The 18,755-nt window shown below is 58.7% G+C and overlaps 2 protein-coding genes across 3 annotated transcripts; one reads left to right on the top strand and one right to left on the bottom strand.

Annotated features, from left to right (window-relative positions):
• Nucleotides 1-598: 598 nt before the first annotated feature.
• HES3 (hes family bHLH transcription factor 3) lies at nt 599-1,672 on the bottom strand. Its single transcript, XM_075538105.1, has 4 exons — nt 1,616-1,672; nt 1,418-1,513; nt 1,242-1,323; nt 599-981 (listed from the first exon to the last, which is right to left on the bottom strand). Exons 1-4 carry the CDS (start codon nt 1,670-1,672, stop codon nt 599-601), a joined length of 618 nt encoding a protein of 205 aa, XP_075394220.1.
• An 8,392-nt stretch (nt 1,673-10,064) lies between these two features.
• ICMT (isoprenylcysteine carboxyl methyltransferase) lies at nt 10,065-18,052 on the top strand. 2 transcript variants are annotated; one of them, XM_075550495.1, is made up of 5 exons: nt 10,065-10,342; nt 11,111-11,199; nt 12,082-12,251; nt 13,503-13,645; nt 17,335-18,052. In XM_075550495.1, exons 1-5 carry the CDS (start codon nt 10,148-10,150, stop codon nt 17,515-17,517), a joined length of 780 nt encoding a protein of 259 aa, XP_075406610.1. In that variant the 5' UTR covers nt 10,065-10,147; the 3' UTR covers nt 17,518-18,052. The 2 variants fall into 2 exon arrangements, with proteins under 2 accessions (XP_075406610.1, XP_075406609.1); XM_075550494.1 differs by having other exon boundaries at nt 10,074-10,342; nt 13,503-13,720.
• The last annotated feature ends 703 nt before the right edge of the window (nt 18,053-18,755 follow it).

The raw sequence follows: 18,755 nt of genomic DNA, 5'->3' as shown, positions 1-18,755 counted from the left end.
GAAAGCTTTTAGGCACCGGGACACACCCTCACCTTCGGCTCGCGTTTGCGATCCTGCTGCCTGGAGCGCGAACCTGGACGGGCGGGGCGCTTGAAGAGCGCCTCGGGGGCGGGGCTTCCAGGAGGGCGGGGCCTGGAGAGCCTGACCTCCCCTGGGCCCCGCCGCGTGCAGAGGGGTTGGGGGTCGGTGGTAGCCCTGCAGGGTCCTAGGTGGGGGTGGGAGGGGTGGTGATCCCTCGCCGGCCAAGCGGGGCCCAGTGCGCTTTGTACCGGTGGGAACCCGGCGCCCGCGGGCGGCTGAATGGGCCGGGGCGGGGCAGCGATTCTCCTCGCTGCGAGGGGTCCGCTCTGCGCCTCGGCGGACCGCGACCTTCCCACTGAGGCACGGCTGCGGGGCGGGGCCGGGCCCCTGGGAAAGGGGCGCAGCCCAGGACTCCCCACCCCCAACCTTCTTAGACCGTGGAAGGTGGACGGGCGGGCCAGGCCGGTGCGCGTGGGGCTGGAGGAGGCGCCCACGACAGCCCCTGCTGCCTCAAGTCCAACGGGGCCCCATTCAGTCCGAGGCCGCTCGGCCTCCCCGCGCTCCCCAAGCCTGGGCCTCACCAGGGCCGCCACACGCGCAGCTCCGGTCCCGGGCTCTCCGGGCAGCGGCGCAGGGCTGTCTGCGGCGCCGGTACGCCGGTGGGCGCGTCGGAAGGGCCACCGGAGAGGAGCAGCCGGGGCGGCAGGGACCGCGGTCCACCAGCAGCCGGAACCCGAGTGGCAGCCCAGACGGAGTGGGCGCAGGGGCGGCACAGCGCGGGCGCCTCTGGGCAGGAGCCGTGCGTGACGCTGTCCGTGGTGCTGCTGCCCGCGGGCTCCGGTACCTGGGGGCAGCGCGGGCAGCCACCCACCTCCCCGCGCCGCAGCAGCGGGCTCACGCCCGGCAGGCCGCCGCGGAAGCCCGACGGAAACTCGGTCCCGCCCGGGGCTGGCCAGATCCCTGCAGAGGGGAGAGGCGTGGCGAGGAAGAGGAAAGGGGGGCGGAAGTGGGGAAGAGTAGGGGCGCGGAGGAAACGGGAGGAGAGGTGAGTCGACTCCCACGGCCTCCCAGTGTTTCCAGACCTCCGCCCGCCTTTCCCGTCCCCCCCCCCGCGCGGCCCGCAATCGCTGGCGTCCTCTTCGCCCCCAGCCGCGCCCCCGCCCCCGCTCTCCACCCAGGCCCCCGCCGTCAGGCCCTCGGGTCGCGCCCCACCTCCTCACCGTACACGGAGCTCTGCAGGCTTTCCAGGTACTTGACGCTAAGCTCGAGGATATCGGCCTTCTCCAGTTTGCGCTTCCGGATCTGCCGACCGTTGGGAAAAGGCTCTTAGTTGGGCAACCCTGGAGGGATGAGGTTGGAGGTCTTGGTCACCACGCCCCGCACCCCCAGGCCTCACCTGGTGTGAATAGTGTTTCTCCAGCAGGGACTTGAGCTGCTCCAGCGACAGGTTGATGCGGGCCCGCCTTTTCTTCTCCATCAGCGGCTTGGAGATCTGTGGGCATGGACCACTCAGAGTGTAAGACGTCTGTCCTCGGTCCCAGGGCTCTGCCTAGTCTCCACCTCACCCACCCCTTTGTCCCTCCGGACCCCAGACCTTTCGAAAGCTGCCAGGTGGGCCAGCCCGGCTCTTCGACTCGGGGTCTGTGCCCATATCGTCGACTCTGTCTCCCCCCCACCTCAGGGGCCGCCGCTTTTATAGAGGCGCCTCCTTTACATGTCAATGAGGAGCTGAAGACATGGAACCCCGAGAAGGAGGAGGAGGAGGAGGAGGAGGAGGGGAGAAGACCAGGGGGAACAGGCTGAAGACTCTCCACCCCCTTCCCATAAGCCCTTTACCTACCCCTTTCGCTCACCTCGGGGAACCCCTGCTCTCTGCCCAAGAACCCCTCTAAATTTTTCTGATTTCCAGCATTTCTCAGGCCTAGGGTTCCCTCCCCTCTCCGTCCTCTCCACATCTTAAAACCTGTTCTATTGGCCTCTCTTCTGTCACCTGGGCTTCCCGTTCATTGAGATTCCTCTCCTGAGGCAATGGGGTCGGTCTGGGGGAGGTCGGGGAACCAGGACAGGCGGAGTTGTGGTAATGGTTGTGGCCTAGCGCCCATCTCCCTCCTCAGCCTGATGAAGATGCTGAGGCAGGGGGCATCGCCAGCGAGGCCTTTCTGCGCGCTTCACGCTTTGGCCGCGCCCGCGACGCCGCATTAGTCGCCCTAATGTCGGGACAATGCAGCGATTTTCTGCCTGTGGTCGCTCAAAGCCAGGCACAGGCCGTGCCCGCAGGGGCCACGCAGCGACATGTGTCCCATTAAAGCGTGCAGCCCGCCCGCCCGCAGGGCCACAGTTGGCTTCCTCCTTGCTCAAGGCCCAGGAGCTTGGATTTGGGGACCTCCCTGCAGGCCGGGCGGCTCCCTCACCTTGGGACATGCTCCAGGATCCATCCGAATGGGGCATTGGAGGGCCGCTGCAGACAGGAGTTGTCAGAATGGCCTGGCCTCCTAACCAAATAAAACTCACTGCCGGGAGTCAGTCCTGACTCATAGCGACCCCCTGTGGGTTTCTGAGACTGTCACTGTTTACCAATCCTTATGTAGTGAGGCCTGGCAACCAGTGCTCCGAAGAGGAATCTTGGCCTTGAGCAGGCCTCAAGACCTGCCCATGGTGGGGGCCTTCCTGGGTCTCCCGGAGCAGCGAGGATAAATACCCACGGCTTATCTGGGGAGATGGCTGGGGAGAGCCTAGACCTTGAGGGTGCCCTCCAGAGCTCCCTCTTTCCATTATCCAAGGCCGTGGGAGCCCTGGGTCGTAAGTGCACCCCTGAAGGTGAGGTCATAGGAGTAGGACCCACCCAGACCTCCAGTGAGTTCCCCAGGAGATTAGACTTTTGCTGTAGGGGACCGGAAGGACGATGACTTGGGGGGATCCAGATGTCGCCTTTGACTGGGCTTTAGTGGCGATCATTTTGGAGGTTTGTAAAATAAATGTGTTCAAGACACTGGGGCCTCGGCGGGCGCTTCCGAGGGCAGGGGAAAAATGACAGGAACTCCAGCTTTGGAGATCGCTGCACCGAGAAATTAACTTTTTGGCCTCTCTCTGGGGGCGGGCGGGGCAGGGGGAGGGGTGGCTGGGTCCCAGGTGGGCCCCCAGATCCCGGGAGCTGTAGCATCTCCCTCCCCGCCCGCCCGGGGGATTGACCGCTCCTGCCCGGCCGCGGAGTTCCCAGGCGCCTCGCAGCGTGGAGAATCGCGTCCCGCCCTTCCCTTTTCAGGCCGCCGACACGGGGACAACGACCCCGGGATGCTCTCTCGCCTGGATCCCCAGGGTTCCAGGTTCCCGGGCTGGGCCGACCCGGGACTCGGCGGCTCAGTCGAGGCGAGCAAGTTGGCGCTGGCACGCGCCGGAGCTTCAGAGCGCCGGGACCAGCCAAGCCGGGGCTTCCTCGGCTCGGCGCGCTTCCGTCTTGGGGCGGCGGCGGCGCGGTACAAAGGCGCCGCGGGACCGGGCAGGCGGCGGGACTGGGTACAAAGCGGGCAGCCAAGTGTTAAAGGCATTGTGCTGGCCTCTCAAAGCCGCGGCCGCACCCGCCCCTTGGGGCCAAGCCCCGGGCGCCCTGCCGCGCGCGTCTTCCAGCTGTCGCACATCTGCACAGAGACCTGGGCGCGCGCCTCTCCCCGGCGGGGCCCCTGCCCCGGACTCAGGGGCCGCGCGGGCAGCGGGGCAATTTGTCCTCTAATTACAAGGCCACCCCCCATAAACCGCCGTACGCGCCTCTCCACCTCAGAGCATTAGCAAGCCAATGGCCCGGGACACAGCTCTCCCTGACCCCCCGCGGCCCGCAGCTGGGTTGCCGGCCCGCCCCCTCTCCTGAGTTAGGACCACCATAAAGGGGCCTTCCCGTTGGTGCCCTGTCACCTGTCGCTCTGGGGCCACCCCCTTCCCCGTCCATGCCCTGGAATTCTGGGCGCACTGGGTGGGGCGGCTCACGTGGGTGGCGCAGTGTCTTAACCAGTGTAAAATTGGCCGCAAAATGCGTTAATTTGAAATGTTCTGCTTTGGCTGCGGGAGGCGAGGTCAGCAAGTGGCGGGATTCAAGGTCCGCACGCTTCACCCGGCCCTCTTAACGGGCTTCGCGCCCCTGCCCACCCGGGGCGCGACACTGTGCCCCCTCTCCTGTGGCCTTCCCTAGGATCTCCGATGGGCTGACTCCCACCCCAGAGAGGATTCCGCCAAGCAAACAGCCCCTTCGGCCCCCTCTCCACTCGAACGGGCAGAGGCCCCTCAGGCTTCAAGGATGGCGCTTTCCAAGCCCCTCTTCCTTAGGGACCAGAGAGGCAGGTGCTGTCTTATCCTGTCCTCTCTCCAATTCTGGCTCCGCTTCCCCCCACGAAGTTCTTGCCAGCCCTTGGTATCTGACAAGGTCACTGTAAGGTGAAATCTCCCTTTTCTGAAACCCAGACGGGGTGGGGGGGGTCTCACCAACGCACCCCCGCTCAGTGTGCTTGGAATGCCCCCTGGGCATCCCACGTTGCCCTGGGGGTGGGGAGGGAGCGACGTTTTCAGAGGTGGGGAGCAGCGACGCTGTCCGCCTCGGGTCGTCCTCGCCAAGAGCAAGGGCGGACAAGGACCCACTTAGAAGCCGGGCTGAAGCGAGCCAGATGTAGGCCACGCTCCGTTTCCGTTTTTAGCATCCGGAGCCCCAAGGCGCCAGGAAAGAAGCACACGGCCCGGCAGGCGCCAGAGACTCAAGCCGCCCTCTGCTCTGTCAAGGAAGGACTCTTCCTTCGCTAACCTTGCAGGGCTCTCTGACCGCTGATGCTGCAACTGCAACGGGGCCTTGGTTTCCTTGCAAAAGTGGCCTGTATATTTTTTTGTCCTCTTTCCCCATTTGGATAAGAAAGGAACTTGTCCTAGCACCTGGTGTGGGAACCAGATGAGGAGGGGGCTTGCAGCACCCTGGACAAGAGTCCTATGAGAGGACCCACTGCCCATCCTTCTCAGCCCTATGGGCGCCCCTCCCTTCTGCAGCCCCAGTGCTCACTGGTGGGTACTGTGTAGACTCCTGGCGGACTGGCTGTGGGTGGAGGGGGGAAGGCCTCTCTGCAGATGCATTTCAAAGTGCAGTGAAGTGATTGCTCCGTGTAATTAACTATTGGGACACAGCAAAAGCGCTGAAGTGGCTAGGCCCATTGTTTCCAGATGGGGTTGGAGAGGATGTGATTGTTTAACTCTCTTTGGTTGTGTGCAGACTAGAATAGCCGGGCACCTTCAGGGGACAAAGGCTGGGAGTCCGGTGAGTGCATCACTGCTGAACCCGGCTGGCCCAGCTAGGGGAGAGTGAATTCAGGGAGACCCCTATTGTCCCAGCCCTTTGTGTCTCTCCCCAGCTGGCTCTAATCTTTAAATATTTACCGTCCCCTTTGTGCACGTATGACTTATGCACTTCAGGCTGATGTGCTCATAAATGATGCTGTCATTTATCCGTTTCCAGGCTGGGGGTAGGGGCTGGGGTGGGGGGGTCTTTCATGCTTCCAGGCCAGAATGGGAGGAGGAAGGGAAGTAAACTTTTAGAGGACCAGGATTCCCACCACAAGGGACAGGCCCCTCCCACTGGGGCTCCCGGTCCCCAGGCCTCCACGTGGACAGAGGTCTGTGAATGACTGAGAACAGCAGGTGGGCTGTGTCCTTAAAAGAGAAACCCACTGAGGAGGTGAGAGGATGGTTAGAGGGTGGTTTCCTTGACTTCTGCCTGCCTGGGTCTGGAGGTGGCCTGAGCAAACTTTCCATTCTCCAGAGGTGGGACTTGGTTTCTTGCCCTGCCTCCTGGCTGCCTGTCCACTTTCCACACTCTTTCTGGCTTGATAGAAAAGCCAGTTGCCCTGAGTCAGTATGCACTCTTGGTGACCCCATGTGTATCAGAGAACTGTGCACCCTAGGTCTTTCAGGGGCCCAGTTATTGGGAGCAATCACCAGGCCTCTCAGCCCATGCACCTCTGAATGGACTCTGGACTCGAATCTCCAACTTCTTGGTTATTAACGTAGCTGAACACGTTGACAATGTGTCTTACTCAGGAACTCTTGCTTGACAGAAAGTAGCCTCATGAAGAAACCCACACCCAATCTGTTACCCTGCAGTCAATTCTGAGTGCTGGCAACACTGTTGGCTCGACTACAACTGCCCCCTCCCCCCATAGGACAGCCCTGGTGGCTAATGGGGGGGGGGGGTGTCATTGGGCTGCTAAAGGCAAGGTCAGCAGTTTGAACCCCTCAGCCAGCCAGCTGCTCCAAGGGAGAAAGATGAGGCTTTCTGCTCCGTCATGATTTCCAGCCTCTGAAATCCACAAGAGCAGGTCTACTCTATTCCCCAGGGCTGCTGTGCGTCACATCGACTTGATGGCCATGAGCGAATCCCACAGGGTTTCCAAGATCCTGGGTGTTTATAGAAACAGCCTGCACACCGATGTCCAGTGGAGCAGCCGGGGACCAAACGGCCAACGTTTTGGTCAGTGGTGGGTACTAAGATGTCCCCCAAGGCTCCTCTTTTTTAAAGAAAACCAAACACCAACACGTTACCATCGAGTCAATTCCAACTTAGTGACACTGTAAGGACTGGACAGAACTAACTGTTATATGGAAGTTGACTGCTCATCTCTCGTTCATAGTGGCTGCTAGGTGCCAAGTACCTTTAGGTTCGCAGCCAAGCGCTTTAGCCTCTGCACAACCAGGGCTCTTTTTAAGAAACCAAAGATCCACTGTGATCCACTTGGTTTTATTTCGTAGCAACCCTATAGGGCAGAGTAGGGTTTCCGAGACCACAAACTGTTTTTGAAAAACCTATTCTTGTGAATTAGGTGAAGATGTGCAGAGCAGATCATAGGTTTTAAATCCACCCGTCCGTGTCAGTGAGGGCAAGCCCTTCACTTATCCCACTTCCTCCCTGTGTTTCCCATGTCCATTCCTCCTTCTTTCCTAGCACTTTGTCCTTGGGGAAATGCCACCCTTTGGATCTGACATGGTTGATTATCCCCACAGGGTGGGGCAAGTTCTGTTCCAGATCTGAAGGGTAACTAAAGGCCAGAGTCTTGGGGGTAGGTGTCCACCAGTCTGGATCCGACCAATGAGTAATCCTGGTCTCTCTTAAAACTTGGGGTTTTGTTCCACATTTTTTTCTTAATCTACCAAGGACTTCCTAATGTGATTTCTTTTTTTAAAAGAGCAATTGGTAGGGGTCGCCAGGCGCCATCTAATTTTTCTGGTCTCAGGGTTGTGGAGGACAATGTTGAATAATCCACCCATGCACGTCATTTGATTTTCATCACTCGTCTTTCCTCCAGACAGGGAAACACCAATAACTGCCCCGTGGATTCTTTTCTCAAGTGTCCACGATTATACAGAAGCAGAGAGCTTTAGCTTCCTCCTGGGCAGTGGCAGGTGAATCTGAACTACCAACCGGCCGTTAACAGCCCAATACCACCCGTGTGGCTGCCAGGGCTCCTTTTTAAGGAAGGCTAATTTAGCCTTCAGTTTAATTTGCAGATGTTAGGCTGTGGCTCTCAGCACGCTTTAAAACAGGAGGGGTCCCCACATGGGTTCCCAAAGAAAAGCCACCTCTCCCGGTGGGCAGGTTGGGGGGGGGTGTCCAAGGCTGGAAGAGGGGCTGCAAAGGGATCTTCCTGCAAGATAAAGGGCTCCCTTTGTGCTGGTCTTGCAGCTCCTAGAACAAAACACATTCACATGCTTATTTAGAAGGAAAGGCCTGCAAGGCTTGCCCCCCCCTGCAACAGAGCTGTGTTTTTCTTACTTCCTTTTATTTTTGTAGGTTTGCTGTCCCCCCAAGCCTTACACTTTCCACACAGGAAAAACAGGTGCGTATTAAATTTGTATGGTCGAATTTCAAAAGCAGGTCTCCATCTGTCTCTGCAGGAGTGTGTGCCTCGCTGTGTTTCTCTGGGTGCCGGCTTGTGTGTGCAGGCCCTGGCAGGTTCAGCGATGCTGGCAACTTAGAAATGGCCCTCTCCCCCAATTTGGCCTCGGGTTGTCTCCCCTCTGTTCTCTTCTCCCAGATGAAGATGGAGGGGCAAAGGAAGCAGGGCTGACGAGGTTCTAGGTCTCCAGTCTATGCCTCTAGATCGAGGACGGTCACTGTGGGCAAGTGGGGCCCAAAGAGAGCAAAGACTAAAATACAGAGAAACTTAGGGGAGTGATTTTCCATCCTCGGACCAGCTTCCCTCCCAAGGGTGAAGCTGCCACGAGTGCCCCCTAGCGGCCTCTAGTGACCTCATGGCATCCTGGCGCAGGGGTAGGGAGCCTAAAGATCCTGAAAAACGGTGGGCAGGGCCAGCCCAGAGGAACTACCCACTCCTTGACACCCAGATGTCGCTTCAACTGGGTAACTTCGGAGTTTAAAACATTACATTTTCTTTCACTTGCCAGCACCTTCCTTTAGCAAACGTCTTCCAAGCATCGTTTACTGGCTTTGAGGTCCCTAGGGTGTGCCACGTTTCTGCTTGACGACAAACGGGAAGGTTTGCGGTTTGAACCCACAGGGGTTCTGTGGAAGAAAGGCCTGGTGATTGCTTCTGTTAATATTACAACCAAGAGAACCCTACCGAGCAATTCTACTCCGGACCATTGGTGTCTTGGAGTTTTGCAGAAAGTACTTAGAATACTTTATGGACGAATACCATGCAGAGGGGCAGCGAAAGAGAGGAGGGCCCTGGGCAGGATGGATTGACGCAGTGGATACAACAATGGGGTCAACATTAAGAATAACCTTGAGGATGGCTGGGTCCTGTCAGTGGTCAGTGTTTATTTGTGATGCCCGATGTCTTTATGCGCCGCCGGAACGCACTCCATGTACTTAACAACAACAACAACATTTTATGCCAGAAGCTCCATTTCGCAGAAACTCAGGGGCCTATTATTTAATATTACGCGGTCGCAAAGTGAGGCATGGGACCTGGGATGCCAACCAGGTTTTCCATCCACCCCTCAGCCCAGTTGCCTAACCCCTTCGGGCTGGTTCCCTCCTGCCTCTGCCTGGAACAGGGCGCCCCCTCCTCGTGGACGGATGCCCTTGCTCTCAGTTTCCAGCGGCGGGAGGCGGCCCCATGGGTCCCAGGTCAAGCTTGGGCTGGCTCTCTTCCCTGCGGCCTCCTTGGTACTGCCCCTCTGAAGGAGTCTCCCCTCTTCTCTCCGCCCTTCAGCCGCGGGGCTCACGCACCACGTTTATCTAGCCATCTGTTTAGGCGACTTCTTCCTCGTGACCTTCCCACGAGCACGTGTCCCTTTAAAACTGCAAAGGACAACTTCTGATGGTAAAACATTACATGTTCGCTGTAGGCAGTCTACGGGGTGGGGGGTGGCGGTGGAACAGAACAGAGCGGGAAAACGAACGGAGCCCAGAATTCTACTGTTTAAAGATTCGCGCTGTTAAATTGCGATCCACGTTCCAAGCCCGTGTATTCCCGCTTGCCCGCCCCGCCACCCAAACCAATGCAAAGTTTTGCAAGTCCGCCTTTGAAAACCTCCCCTGCGTAGGTGTGCGCGCACGGATTATAAGTGACCTGCCGTCGCCCTCGCCTGGATCTTGTGAGACGACCAGGGAGCCCCGCGCGCGGCGGGCGAGGCAACCGGTCAGGCGGCTCCGGTTGTCGACGAACCGGGTCCACAGATTAGGGGAGTGGGGGTGGTGGCAGGGTAAAAACCCGCCCGTCCGCGCCCGCGTGCGGCAGGGTGCCAGGCTCCGGGAGCGGGGTGAGCGGGGGCGACGTGGGACAGTTTCCCATTTCCAGTGGTCTCTTCGGACGGCAGCAACTCCGTTTGGGGCAAACTTGTGTCAGATGCTGGCGGTGAGTTCTGGGCCCCCAGGGCGGCCTGCGCGCCACCGCCGCTCCACCAGGGTCAGGAGCCCCCAGAAGACCGGCGACGGGAACGAGGCGGGGCGGGGCGCTCCCGCCAAATTCAGGCCAGCGGCCCCGCGGGAGGCAGTCTCGCGAGAACTCTCTGCGTGTGCGCAGCTGCGGGCAGGCTGCCCTTCCCGGCGCGGCTTCAATGGCGCAGTGCGCAGGCGCGGCCGGCGGGTTTCCCCGGGCTACAGTAGCCGCCGCCGTCCGCTCGTCCGCCGCCCTGCGCCATGGCGGGTTGCATGGCGCGGGCTCCGCCGGGCTCCGAGGCGCGCCTCAGCCTCGCCACCTTCCTGCTGGGCGCGTCCGTCCTCGCGCTGCCGCTGCTCACGCGCGCCGGCCTGCAGGGCCGCACCGGGCTGGCGCTCTACGTGGCTGGGCTCAATGCGCTGCTGCTGCTGCTCTACCGGCCGCCGCGCTACCAGGTGGGGGCCGGACCGCGGACCGCGGCGGGGACCGCGCACCTCGCGCGGGGCTGGGGCTGCTGGGAGCGCGGTCCGCGGAGAGGGCACTCCGAGCCTGGGCGTGCTTTCGAGCCGCAAGTTCGGATCTGACCTGGGACCCCGGCTCGCAGGGCTCTGGAGGCGTCCGGGGCAGGAAGCCCCATCCACCCGAGGAGTGGGTGGTGGTAGTGGCAGTTCGTGCTGGGATGGGGAGGAGGCAGCTTCCTAGGTCCTTTATGTAATTTAAGGTGTGGAGCCTTGCCTGCCGCCCACCCTGAGGTCCAAGGGCCCCCGCATGCCCACGGAGGGCGCTGGGTGTGGAGCCATGGGCAGGTCTGCTAAAAAGATCGGGGAGATCCTACCAGTACGCGGGGCTTTCGGGGACCTTCTCCCAGCCCTGAATAATATCAGTAGCAGCAATAATAGTTACGGCAGCGAACTATCACGTTGCACTTTCGAAGTGCTTCATGCAGACAATCTCAGCAGTCCTGTGAGGTAAGTACTGTTCGCAGCCCCATTTTGTGGACGGGGAAGCAGATTCAGAGAGGTTAAGTAGCCGTGCCCAAGGCCACAAGCTAGTGCGAGCCACTGGCTGGTGGTGAATCCAGACCGCCTGGCCTGGCTTCCGCCACTAACTTCGGAGCAAATCTGTCCGTGACTGCAATGGCCAGCTTATCCCCGGAGGGCCAGCAGCCTGGTGCTGTGCTCCCAGAATGGCCTGGTGACGGAGCTCTTTTGGGTCTATTTCAGATAGCCATTCGCGCTTGTTTCCTCGGTTTTGTCTTTGGCTGCGGCATGCTGCTAAGTTTTAGCCAGTCTTCTTGGAATCACTTTGGCTGGTAAGCAGTACTTCGGGGATAGATAATGGTTCTGAGGAGAGGGTGGCTGGATCAGAGGGTCAGCAGCCGCTTCTCCAGCCAGCTCCCAGCGTCCTATTCGACTGACTGAGGCAGGTCGGGATTCCGTGGAAACAGGTGATCTGTCTCCACCTGGACTCTGCCATCTCAGACTTGCAATGTCCTGCCCGTGGGTCTCCCTGGCACACTCCTAACAGGTGCCCTCTGCGCTGTAGCTGCAGGGACAGCGTTCAGGGAGGTGAGCGGCCCTTCCCGGAACCGGCTACATCCTCAGCAAAGGGAAAGGGCAGCTTGTCTTCATTCATAGGCCGGTCCATCTCCAATTCCCACGCAAGTAGGTCACAAATATTACAGCTCCTGGGCCCCAGGTAGGTTTCCCCTCCGTATGATTTCAGACCCTGGGGCATTCTAGTCCCTGATCTGGACAGGGACCAGTGGTCTAAAGGTAAACAGCTTCACCGCCTGCTAGCAATACTCTGACCCATTTCATCCAGCCTCGCTGGAGTGATTTCAGTTATGTTGACATCTTGAACTCAACTTACATCCCCTGCAGCCCTCTCCCATGGCTCGCCGTGAGTGTTGTCTGTATAAAAAGGCCAAACGAAGGGCCCACACGGCTTCCTAACCTGTTTTTGTTTGTTTGTTTGTTTTATCCTCCTTCCTGATGACCTTCAAAATCACCACCCCTTAAAAAAACCCTGTGTGAACTGGATGATACTATGCTACCTAAAGACCTCGTGGCTTCTCTAGGGAGGTGACCGCAGGTAGAACTCAGGGACAGCCAGCAGGCCCGGCTCCACCCTTCTGTGTGTGGCTAACTTGATCCCTTGCCTGGGCTCACCTCTCTCATTCTTTTGTCACTAGGTACATGTGCTCCCTGTCACTGTTCCACTACTCGGAGTACTTAGTGACGGCAGTCAACAATCCCAAAAGTCTGTCCTTGGACTCCTTTCTCCTGAACCACAGTCTGGAGTATACCGTAGCTGCCCTTTCTTCTTGGATAGAGTTCACACTCGAAAATATCTTCTGGCCAGGTTGGTGTGGCCGGTTCCCCCAGGGGCGGTACGGGGAGGACGGTTTCCAGGAGAGCCAGGGCAATGACATTGGCCTGCTCCTCAGGCCTAATCCCCGTGAGCGGTTTTGCCCCCCAGACCTCGGCCTCGCTAAGCTCTTTATAAAAGGTGAGCACTGACTGGAAACGGATCCCAAAGTGAGGACGGGCTGACCTTCTGCTGTAAACCTATGATGGGGGACACCTTCTGGTGTCACGTCACGCCACCGTGACTCAGTAGTTAGAAACCTAATTTTAGGGTTAGCAGAGGCTTGGGGACATGGATCGCCTGTGATGTTTGAAGTGGGCCCCAGGGAAGTGTTGGGCTGCTAACCGAAAGATCAGCACAAACTGCCTTGGGGATCCTATGGGGCAGCTCTGCTCCGCCCTCGAGGGCCCACCTGCTCACTCTAAAGTGGTGGTCAGCCAGACGGCCGGGGGACTTGTTTCTTTGCACGGCGTGAGGCATAGGTGGGAAGATTTTGTTAGCAGTCAACCTCGGCATCTGGCACCTGCTCAGGAATCGAACTTTGCACAGGAAACGGAGTGTGTGTGGTGTGGCTCCTAGGGCAGAGAGCAAACGCTCGGCCTTCCGGTCGCTTTCGGCCTCCGTGACGCCGTTAGAGCGGAGCTGCCGGGTGTCGGGTTCTCTTGAGCGCAGGCTTTCGAGGCCGGATGGGGCTGAGCTGCCAGCACCAAGCAGGGGCTGCCGGCATGAACCCCCAGCGGCCCTGCGGGAGCGGGAAATAGGACAGCTGAGAGAACCCTATGGGCAGTTTACAGACAGGTCCACTCTGTCGCACGGGGAAGCTGTGAATCAGAAATCGATGTGCTGGCACCCAACACCGCCCTTTCTTCAAGGTTCCCTGGGGTGGGAGTAGGGGGCAGACCACCCACCTGTAAGTTAGTATTGTCTGCTTCACTTAGCTGTATTTTAGGACTCCTGGGGGTGGTGGGTAGGGGACGTGGCCCAGAGAGCAGGGCCTCTTTGTCTTGATGTTCTCACAGCCCCCGCCACCTCGGCACCCCCTGGAAGTCAGTGGTTAAGCAGCACGGCTTGGGGACCTTGTCTGGTTTATCAGTGTGTCTCTGTGCTGGTGGCATGTGCTAATTGTCCCCCCTCCCCCAGCTGTTTTCCAGGGTTTCCACCTTTGGGGAGAGAGGTCCCCTTGGTAGAGTGAATGAAACGGCTGCCCCGTTCTCTGTGGGTCACTGGTATCTCTCCCCCCCGCAGAACTGAAGCAGGTGACCTGGCTGAGCGTCACCGGACTGCTGATGGTGATCTTTGGAGAGTGCCTGAGGAAAGCGGCCATGTTTACCGCCGGCTCCAACTTCAACCACGTGGTGCAGAATGAAAAGTCCGACACGCACACGCTGGTGAGGAGCGGGGTGTACGCCTGGTTCCGGCACCCTTCCTACGTCGGGTGGTTTTACTGGAGTATCGGGACCCAGGTAGAGTATCCCGCCCGGGGCAGACGTTACTCTTGTCCAGGCCACTCCTGTAAGCACTGCCACCCATACGCTGTGGTGGTGGTCAGGGTAGTCTCACAGCTGCTGATCTCTTTGGATTTAATTTCAAATCAGTCAAGTTCTTGCGTCTTTCTCATGAGACTTCAAAAAAAACCCAAAATCTTTTGTTGTCGTGTGGGTGAAAGTTTACAGAGCAAATGCACGTTCCTGCCACAGTTGACACCCACCTGACCACAGCACATTGGCTGCACGCCATTCGGCTGAGCAGCGCTCTGTCCTCTTCTCCCTGGGTTTCCTGTTTCTGCTCCTCCTCCTTTCCTGAACCTTCCTGTCCCCTGAGATGGCTCTTGGGGCCAGTGCTGCCCACCTGGTCTCGTAGGGTTGATTGCACGGGGGAGGACATTGCTCCTGTTGGAGTTTATAGGCCCGACTGCTCTTTGGGTGAGCATGGACTCCCCGGGAACATTTTCCATTTCAGAGCAGCCCTGGAGGCGTAGTGGTATAGGAGCTGGGCTGCTAACTACAAGCAGTTTGAAACCACTAGCCGCTCCTTGGGAGAAAGACACAGTCTCGGGAACTTGGGGATGCAGGTGGGGGTAGGGAGCAGGTCTACCCTGACCTAAAGGGTCGCTACAGGTATTTAGGGACCAGGTCTTCCACTAGTCTCTAGCAGACCAGATAGTCCGGCCTTATTTAATGATTTTGAATTCTGTTCTACATTTTTTTCTCCGCCCTCCCTGTGTAAGACCTTTTTTTTAACTGCTTTAACTTTTATTAACATTTATTATTTTAAGCTTAATTTATTCCCGAGCCATGCGTTTTTGTTTCTTCTGGGAAATCTTTTTCTTCTGTGGAACCTCCTCTTCCGGTTTGAGAAGGATCTGTTCCTTCTCAGTCAGGATCATGTCAGTGTGGCGGGGAGCTCATGGATGGGTTGATCCAACCATGAGCCCTGTAAGTCCGGCGGCGCATCTTGAGGGCTTTGTTCACCTGGATGTGCTCGGTGACCAGAGAATCCACATCTCAACCCTTCAGTTCGGCATGACTTTCTGCATTTTTAAGCATATGAAGCAAAAATTCAGCACTCTTTTTGGGCCACTGACCCTGGGTCCAACCCCACTGTTTGGCCTGGGCACACCTGCCAACACCACCATTGTACCATCGGAAAGGCACACACTGCTTCTGCAGAGTGACGTCTTTCAAGTATTCGGTGGCTTTCCGGATGTGCATGCCTTTGATGGCCTGGGCAGTTTCATGTGTGTTCTTGAAGTGGACCCGCGGGTTCATCCCTCTTGATGTGCAGGATTTTGAAGGGTTTTCCAGGTCAAGTAAGCAGCGGACCATTTTGGCAGGTCCCCTCAGGCCGCTACAGTTAGAGGAAGAGCAGTGGGTTCTGGGAGAATTCATGGTCACTCAACTTCCCCAAGACCTTTTATTGTGATCCTGGTCAGTGGTCAGTCGTCGTAGCTGGGCACCATCTAGGGCTTCTAGTCTAGGAGCAATGGAGATTGTGGGTCCGGTGGTCCATGGCCCTCTGGGCCAATCATTCCCAGACATCTTGGATTTTCTTCATTCTTTGCTCCAGCCAAGGAGAGATGCCATTGGCTCAGCTTAGCCACTAGTGAGCTTCTGGGACCCCGGCTGCTCCTGGCCAGTGGAGCATGAACGTTCTCTTTGTGGGCTGTTATGCCAGCTGACCTAGATGTTCCTTCTGTGGATTTTAATGCGTGATAGTCAAGTTCAGATTGGGTCAAGGGTATTTTTCACTGTGATGAATGTCCTAAACGTGCTTATTCTTGGTGGCGTGACTCCTTGTGTGGTACCCCTTCTCAACTGCCCTCTTAACCTACATCTGCAGCACCCCAGGGACTCAGGGCAGGGACACTCACTGCCCAACTGGCTGAGTTTCACTAGAGGTCACTATTAATGAGGCCAAGGGCGTGCTCAAGCGTGTCACCTGTCGTCTCTGACTGCTGACCGAACCTTACGTTTCTTGGCAATTGTCTCTTGAATCGGTGTCCTCGGTCCTAGACCAGTGGTTCTCACCGTCCTAATGCCGCGACCCTTTCTTACAGCTCCTCGTGTTGTGCTGACCTCTCCTCCAACCATAAAATTATTTTCGTTGCTACTTCATCACTGTCATTTTGCTGTGATGAATCGGGCAACCCCTGTGAAAGGGTTGTTCGACCCCCAAAGGGGTCGCAAGCCACAGGTTGAAAACGGCTCTCCTAGACGCTCTTGGCCAAAGAAGGTAAATAGCACATGGACAGGGTGTCACCTCTGCTGACATCAAGGCAGGGCCCCAGGCCTCCCACCAGCAACACAGTCAAGCAGGGCCCTCCGTGGCCCCTAATTGAGCAGACTTGATTACGAGGTGTAGCTTCTACTTTGTCGATTGGCTTTCCTGCTTGCAGAACCCCACGTTTGTCACGTGATACCATTGTGTGGCCCAGAGAAAGAACACCCTGGGCTCTGGTTTCTCTGTTCTCGGGAGGCACGTGTGGCTGTGTTGGGGGTTTCCTTCGAGGGTGCAAGACCCCTGGTGATGGAGGTTACGTCCCAAAGGCTGCACAGCCGGCCCCACCTGCCCTCTCCAGAGCATTCCGCCATCAGGTTGGTTTTCAGACTGGCCTTTCCAAAGCCAGGGTAGTCCCACGCTCCGGGCCACGGGCCCTGGGGACAGGCTGGCTTCACGTGAACAGTGACACTTGTTAACTCGTGAGTGCTCAAAGACTCGAGGTTCTTCATACCCTGCAGACCCCTGAGGTTTTGAGACGTGGCCCCCGCCTTGAACCGGCTGCGACCACGCCGAGACTGGCGCAGTGTGGCTCTTCCCCCTGTGGTCTGCAAGGGCCTCTTCTGTCTTGAGTTAGTGGTGCCACTGCTGCATGGCCCAGTGACCGTTGTGGCCGGCCCAGCGATGGGCCGAGGGGTGGGGCTGTTGAGAGGGCTGTGTGGTCTGATGGGTGGGAGGCCCCCGCCTGGTACTGGGGACCCAGCCCGCACTGGCTAGCTGTGGTCGAGAGGAAGAGGTGGAGGACAGGTGGCCGGCCTTGGGTGCCGGTGGCTTACCTCCTGGGGAAAGAGACACCAGCCTGGGGGACCCGGCGAGGCCCGACAGGAGACAGGTGAATGAGGCAGCGGGTGCTTTGACTTGGTGGGACTGTTGCACTGTGGCCTCCCTCCTGGGGACCAGGTGAGCACTAGAGCAGGCGCTGCCACTGGGGGGCCTGAGTGCCGGGCGGAGGCACCACGCCTACCTGAGCGGGGCAGGGGCTGTGGTGCATGTTCAGAAGCTCGGGCTTGGGCAGGAAGGCAGCGTGCGTACGGGCATGCTCAGGGATGGAACTACACGTCATGGGGTGGGGGGACTCACCCAGGGGGTGGGAGTTGGAGCCCCCGTCCACCTAAGTCCTCCTGACCCGAATGTTGGAATTCCTTTCATGATTGATCTGGAACCAGCCGGCCTTGCATCTCAAAAACCCGTGTCACGCACCACGGACACCCTGGGAGCGTGTTGGGAGGGTGGGGCGGGAGATGGAGGAGCTGGCAGCGGCGTCACACCCCCTCCTCACCTGGCTCATCTCTGCCCCCAGGTGATGCTCTGCAACCCCGTGTGTGGGGCGGCCTACGCCCTGACGGTGTGGCGGTTCTTCCGGGATCGGACAGAAGAGGAGGAACTCTCCCTGATCCACTTCTTCGGGGAGGAGTACCTGGAGTACAAGAGGAGGGTGCCCACGGGCCTGCCCTTCATCAAGGGGGTCAAGGTGGAACTATAACGGATGGTGGCGGGCCAGGCGGCATGAGGGCCCGACTCCGAGGCCCCCTGCCACCGACTGGCCCCCTGCTCCCCCAACAGGATTGCTACTAATCGTTTTCTACGTCACCGGTGACCCTTCTGGAATGCCACTCGAGAACAGGCAGTCAGACGGCCTTAGGACCGAGGGGCCCGGCAGGTGATCTCCTGCGTAGAGCCGAGGGCGGACAGGCCGGCAGGCCCACAGAGCGCAGACCACAGCAGCCCTTGGCGGCCCCGGGCCGGTCCGCGCCAAGCCCAGGCACATGTGCCCACCCCCGTGGCAGACTCCTTGAGGGAGCAAAGCTGACGGGCACCTCGAGGCCAGGACCAGCCTGAAGCGGCCCCCCATTCTCACTGGCGTTAGAAAGACATGTAACTCTTCCACTTTACAGGGTGCCTCAGAGGGCAGGGCTGTAACCTCTTTATTTCTGTCCTCAAATGCATGAGCGTCTATACACACACTTTTAAAGGCACTTCCTGCTAAGACTAATTGGGTCGTCACGTATTTAACCGTATTGGCATATCTGTGTTTTTGTAACAGCAGTGTAGATTCTAAGGGGGCTCTGGCCGGGTTACAGCTGCAACTTCTATAGGTCAGCAAGATTTTCCAGCCCCGTGTGGCCCATGCCGCACTGCCCTGGCCCCCACCCCATCCAAGGAGGCCCTCGGGCTCCTTGGGACTGTGACCAGCGATGGCTGTGTAAAACACGTGTCCTTGGTGGGTGCCTGCCCGCCCCAGGCAGGGTGTCGGGAGACCTCCGTCCACACGGGCTTTTCTTCTCCCCACTGCTCAGCTTGCCGTGGTTGACCGCCCCAACCTTTGATGTCCCCGGCCTGTGCCGCCTAGTGGCGACCAGACCGCCCTGTCCAAAGAGGTCTGGGCGGAGCCAGCTGTCTCATGGGAAATGTTAGGTAGAGCAAGACACCCTGTCTGAGTCAGTATTGCCCTCCAACCCCCAGCTTGGCTTTCTGAAGCTGCTGGTAAACTGTAGGAGGCGGGAAGCCTGTTTGCTTCCGCACTAGGTCCGGAACGGGCCTGAGCGAAACCCTGCTGCCCGGTTTCATGGTGGCGCTGATGGATCACCAAGGTGAAGGCGGCCTGGCCCCATGGCCAGAGCAAAGCTCTTTGGCCAGGCCACGCCACACGGAGCCCAGGAGGAGCCAGCTAACCTTTCTGTGCCTAGATGGCCCCATCTGTGAAATGGGGGCCGTACCACC

This window comes from Tenrec ecaudatus, chromosome 1, assembly GCF_050624435.1.
Source record: "Tenrec ecaudatus isolate mTenEca1 chromosome 1, mTenEca1.hap1, whole genome shotgun sequence".
Classification (NCBI taxonomy): Eukaryota; Metazoa; Chordata; class Mammalia; order Afrosoricida; family Tenrecidae; genus Tenrec; species Tenrec ecaudatus.
This window is presented reverse-complemented; position numbering and strand designations above follow the sequence as displayed.

Coding starts and splice junctions, on each gene's coding strand:
- HES3 (XM_075538105.1), bottom strand. CDS start 1,672: ATGGGCACAGACCCCGAGTCGAAGAGCCGGGCTGGCCCACCTGGCAGC. Junction 1,514..1,615: donor CACCTGGCAGCTTTCGAAAG/GTCTGGGGTCCG, acceptor CCATGCCCACAG/ATCTCCAAGCCGCTGATGGA. Junction 1,324..1,417: donor AGAAACACTATTCACACCAG/GTGAGGCCTGGG, acceptor AACGGTCGGCAG/ATCCGGAAGCGCAAACTGGA.
- ICMT (XM_075550494.1), top strand. CDS start 10,148: ATGGCGGGTTGCATGGCGCGGGCTCCGCCGGGCTCCGAGGCGCGCCTC. Junction 11,200..12,081: donor TCTTGGAATCACTTTGGCTG/GTAAGCAGTACT, acceptor TTTTGTCACTAG/GTACATGTGCTCCCTGTCAC. Junction 12,252..13,502: donor CGAAAATATCTTCTGGCCAG/GTTGGTGTGGCC, acceptor TCCCCCCCGCAG/AACTGAAGCAGGTGACCTGG.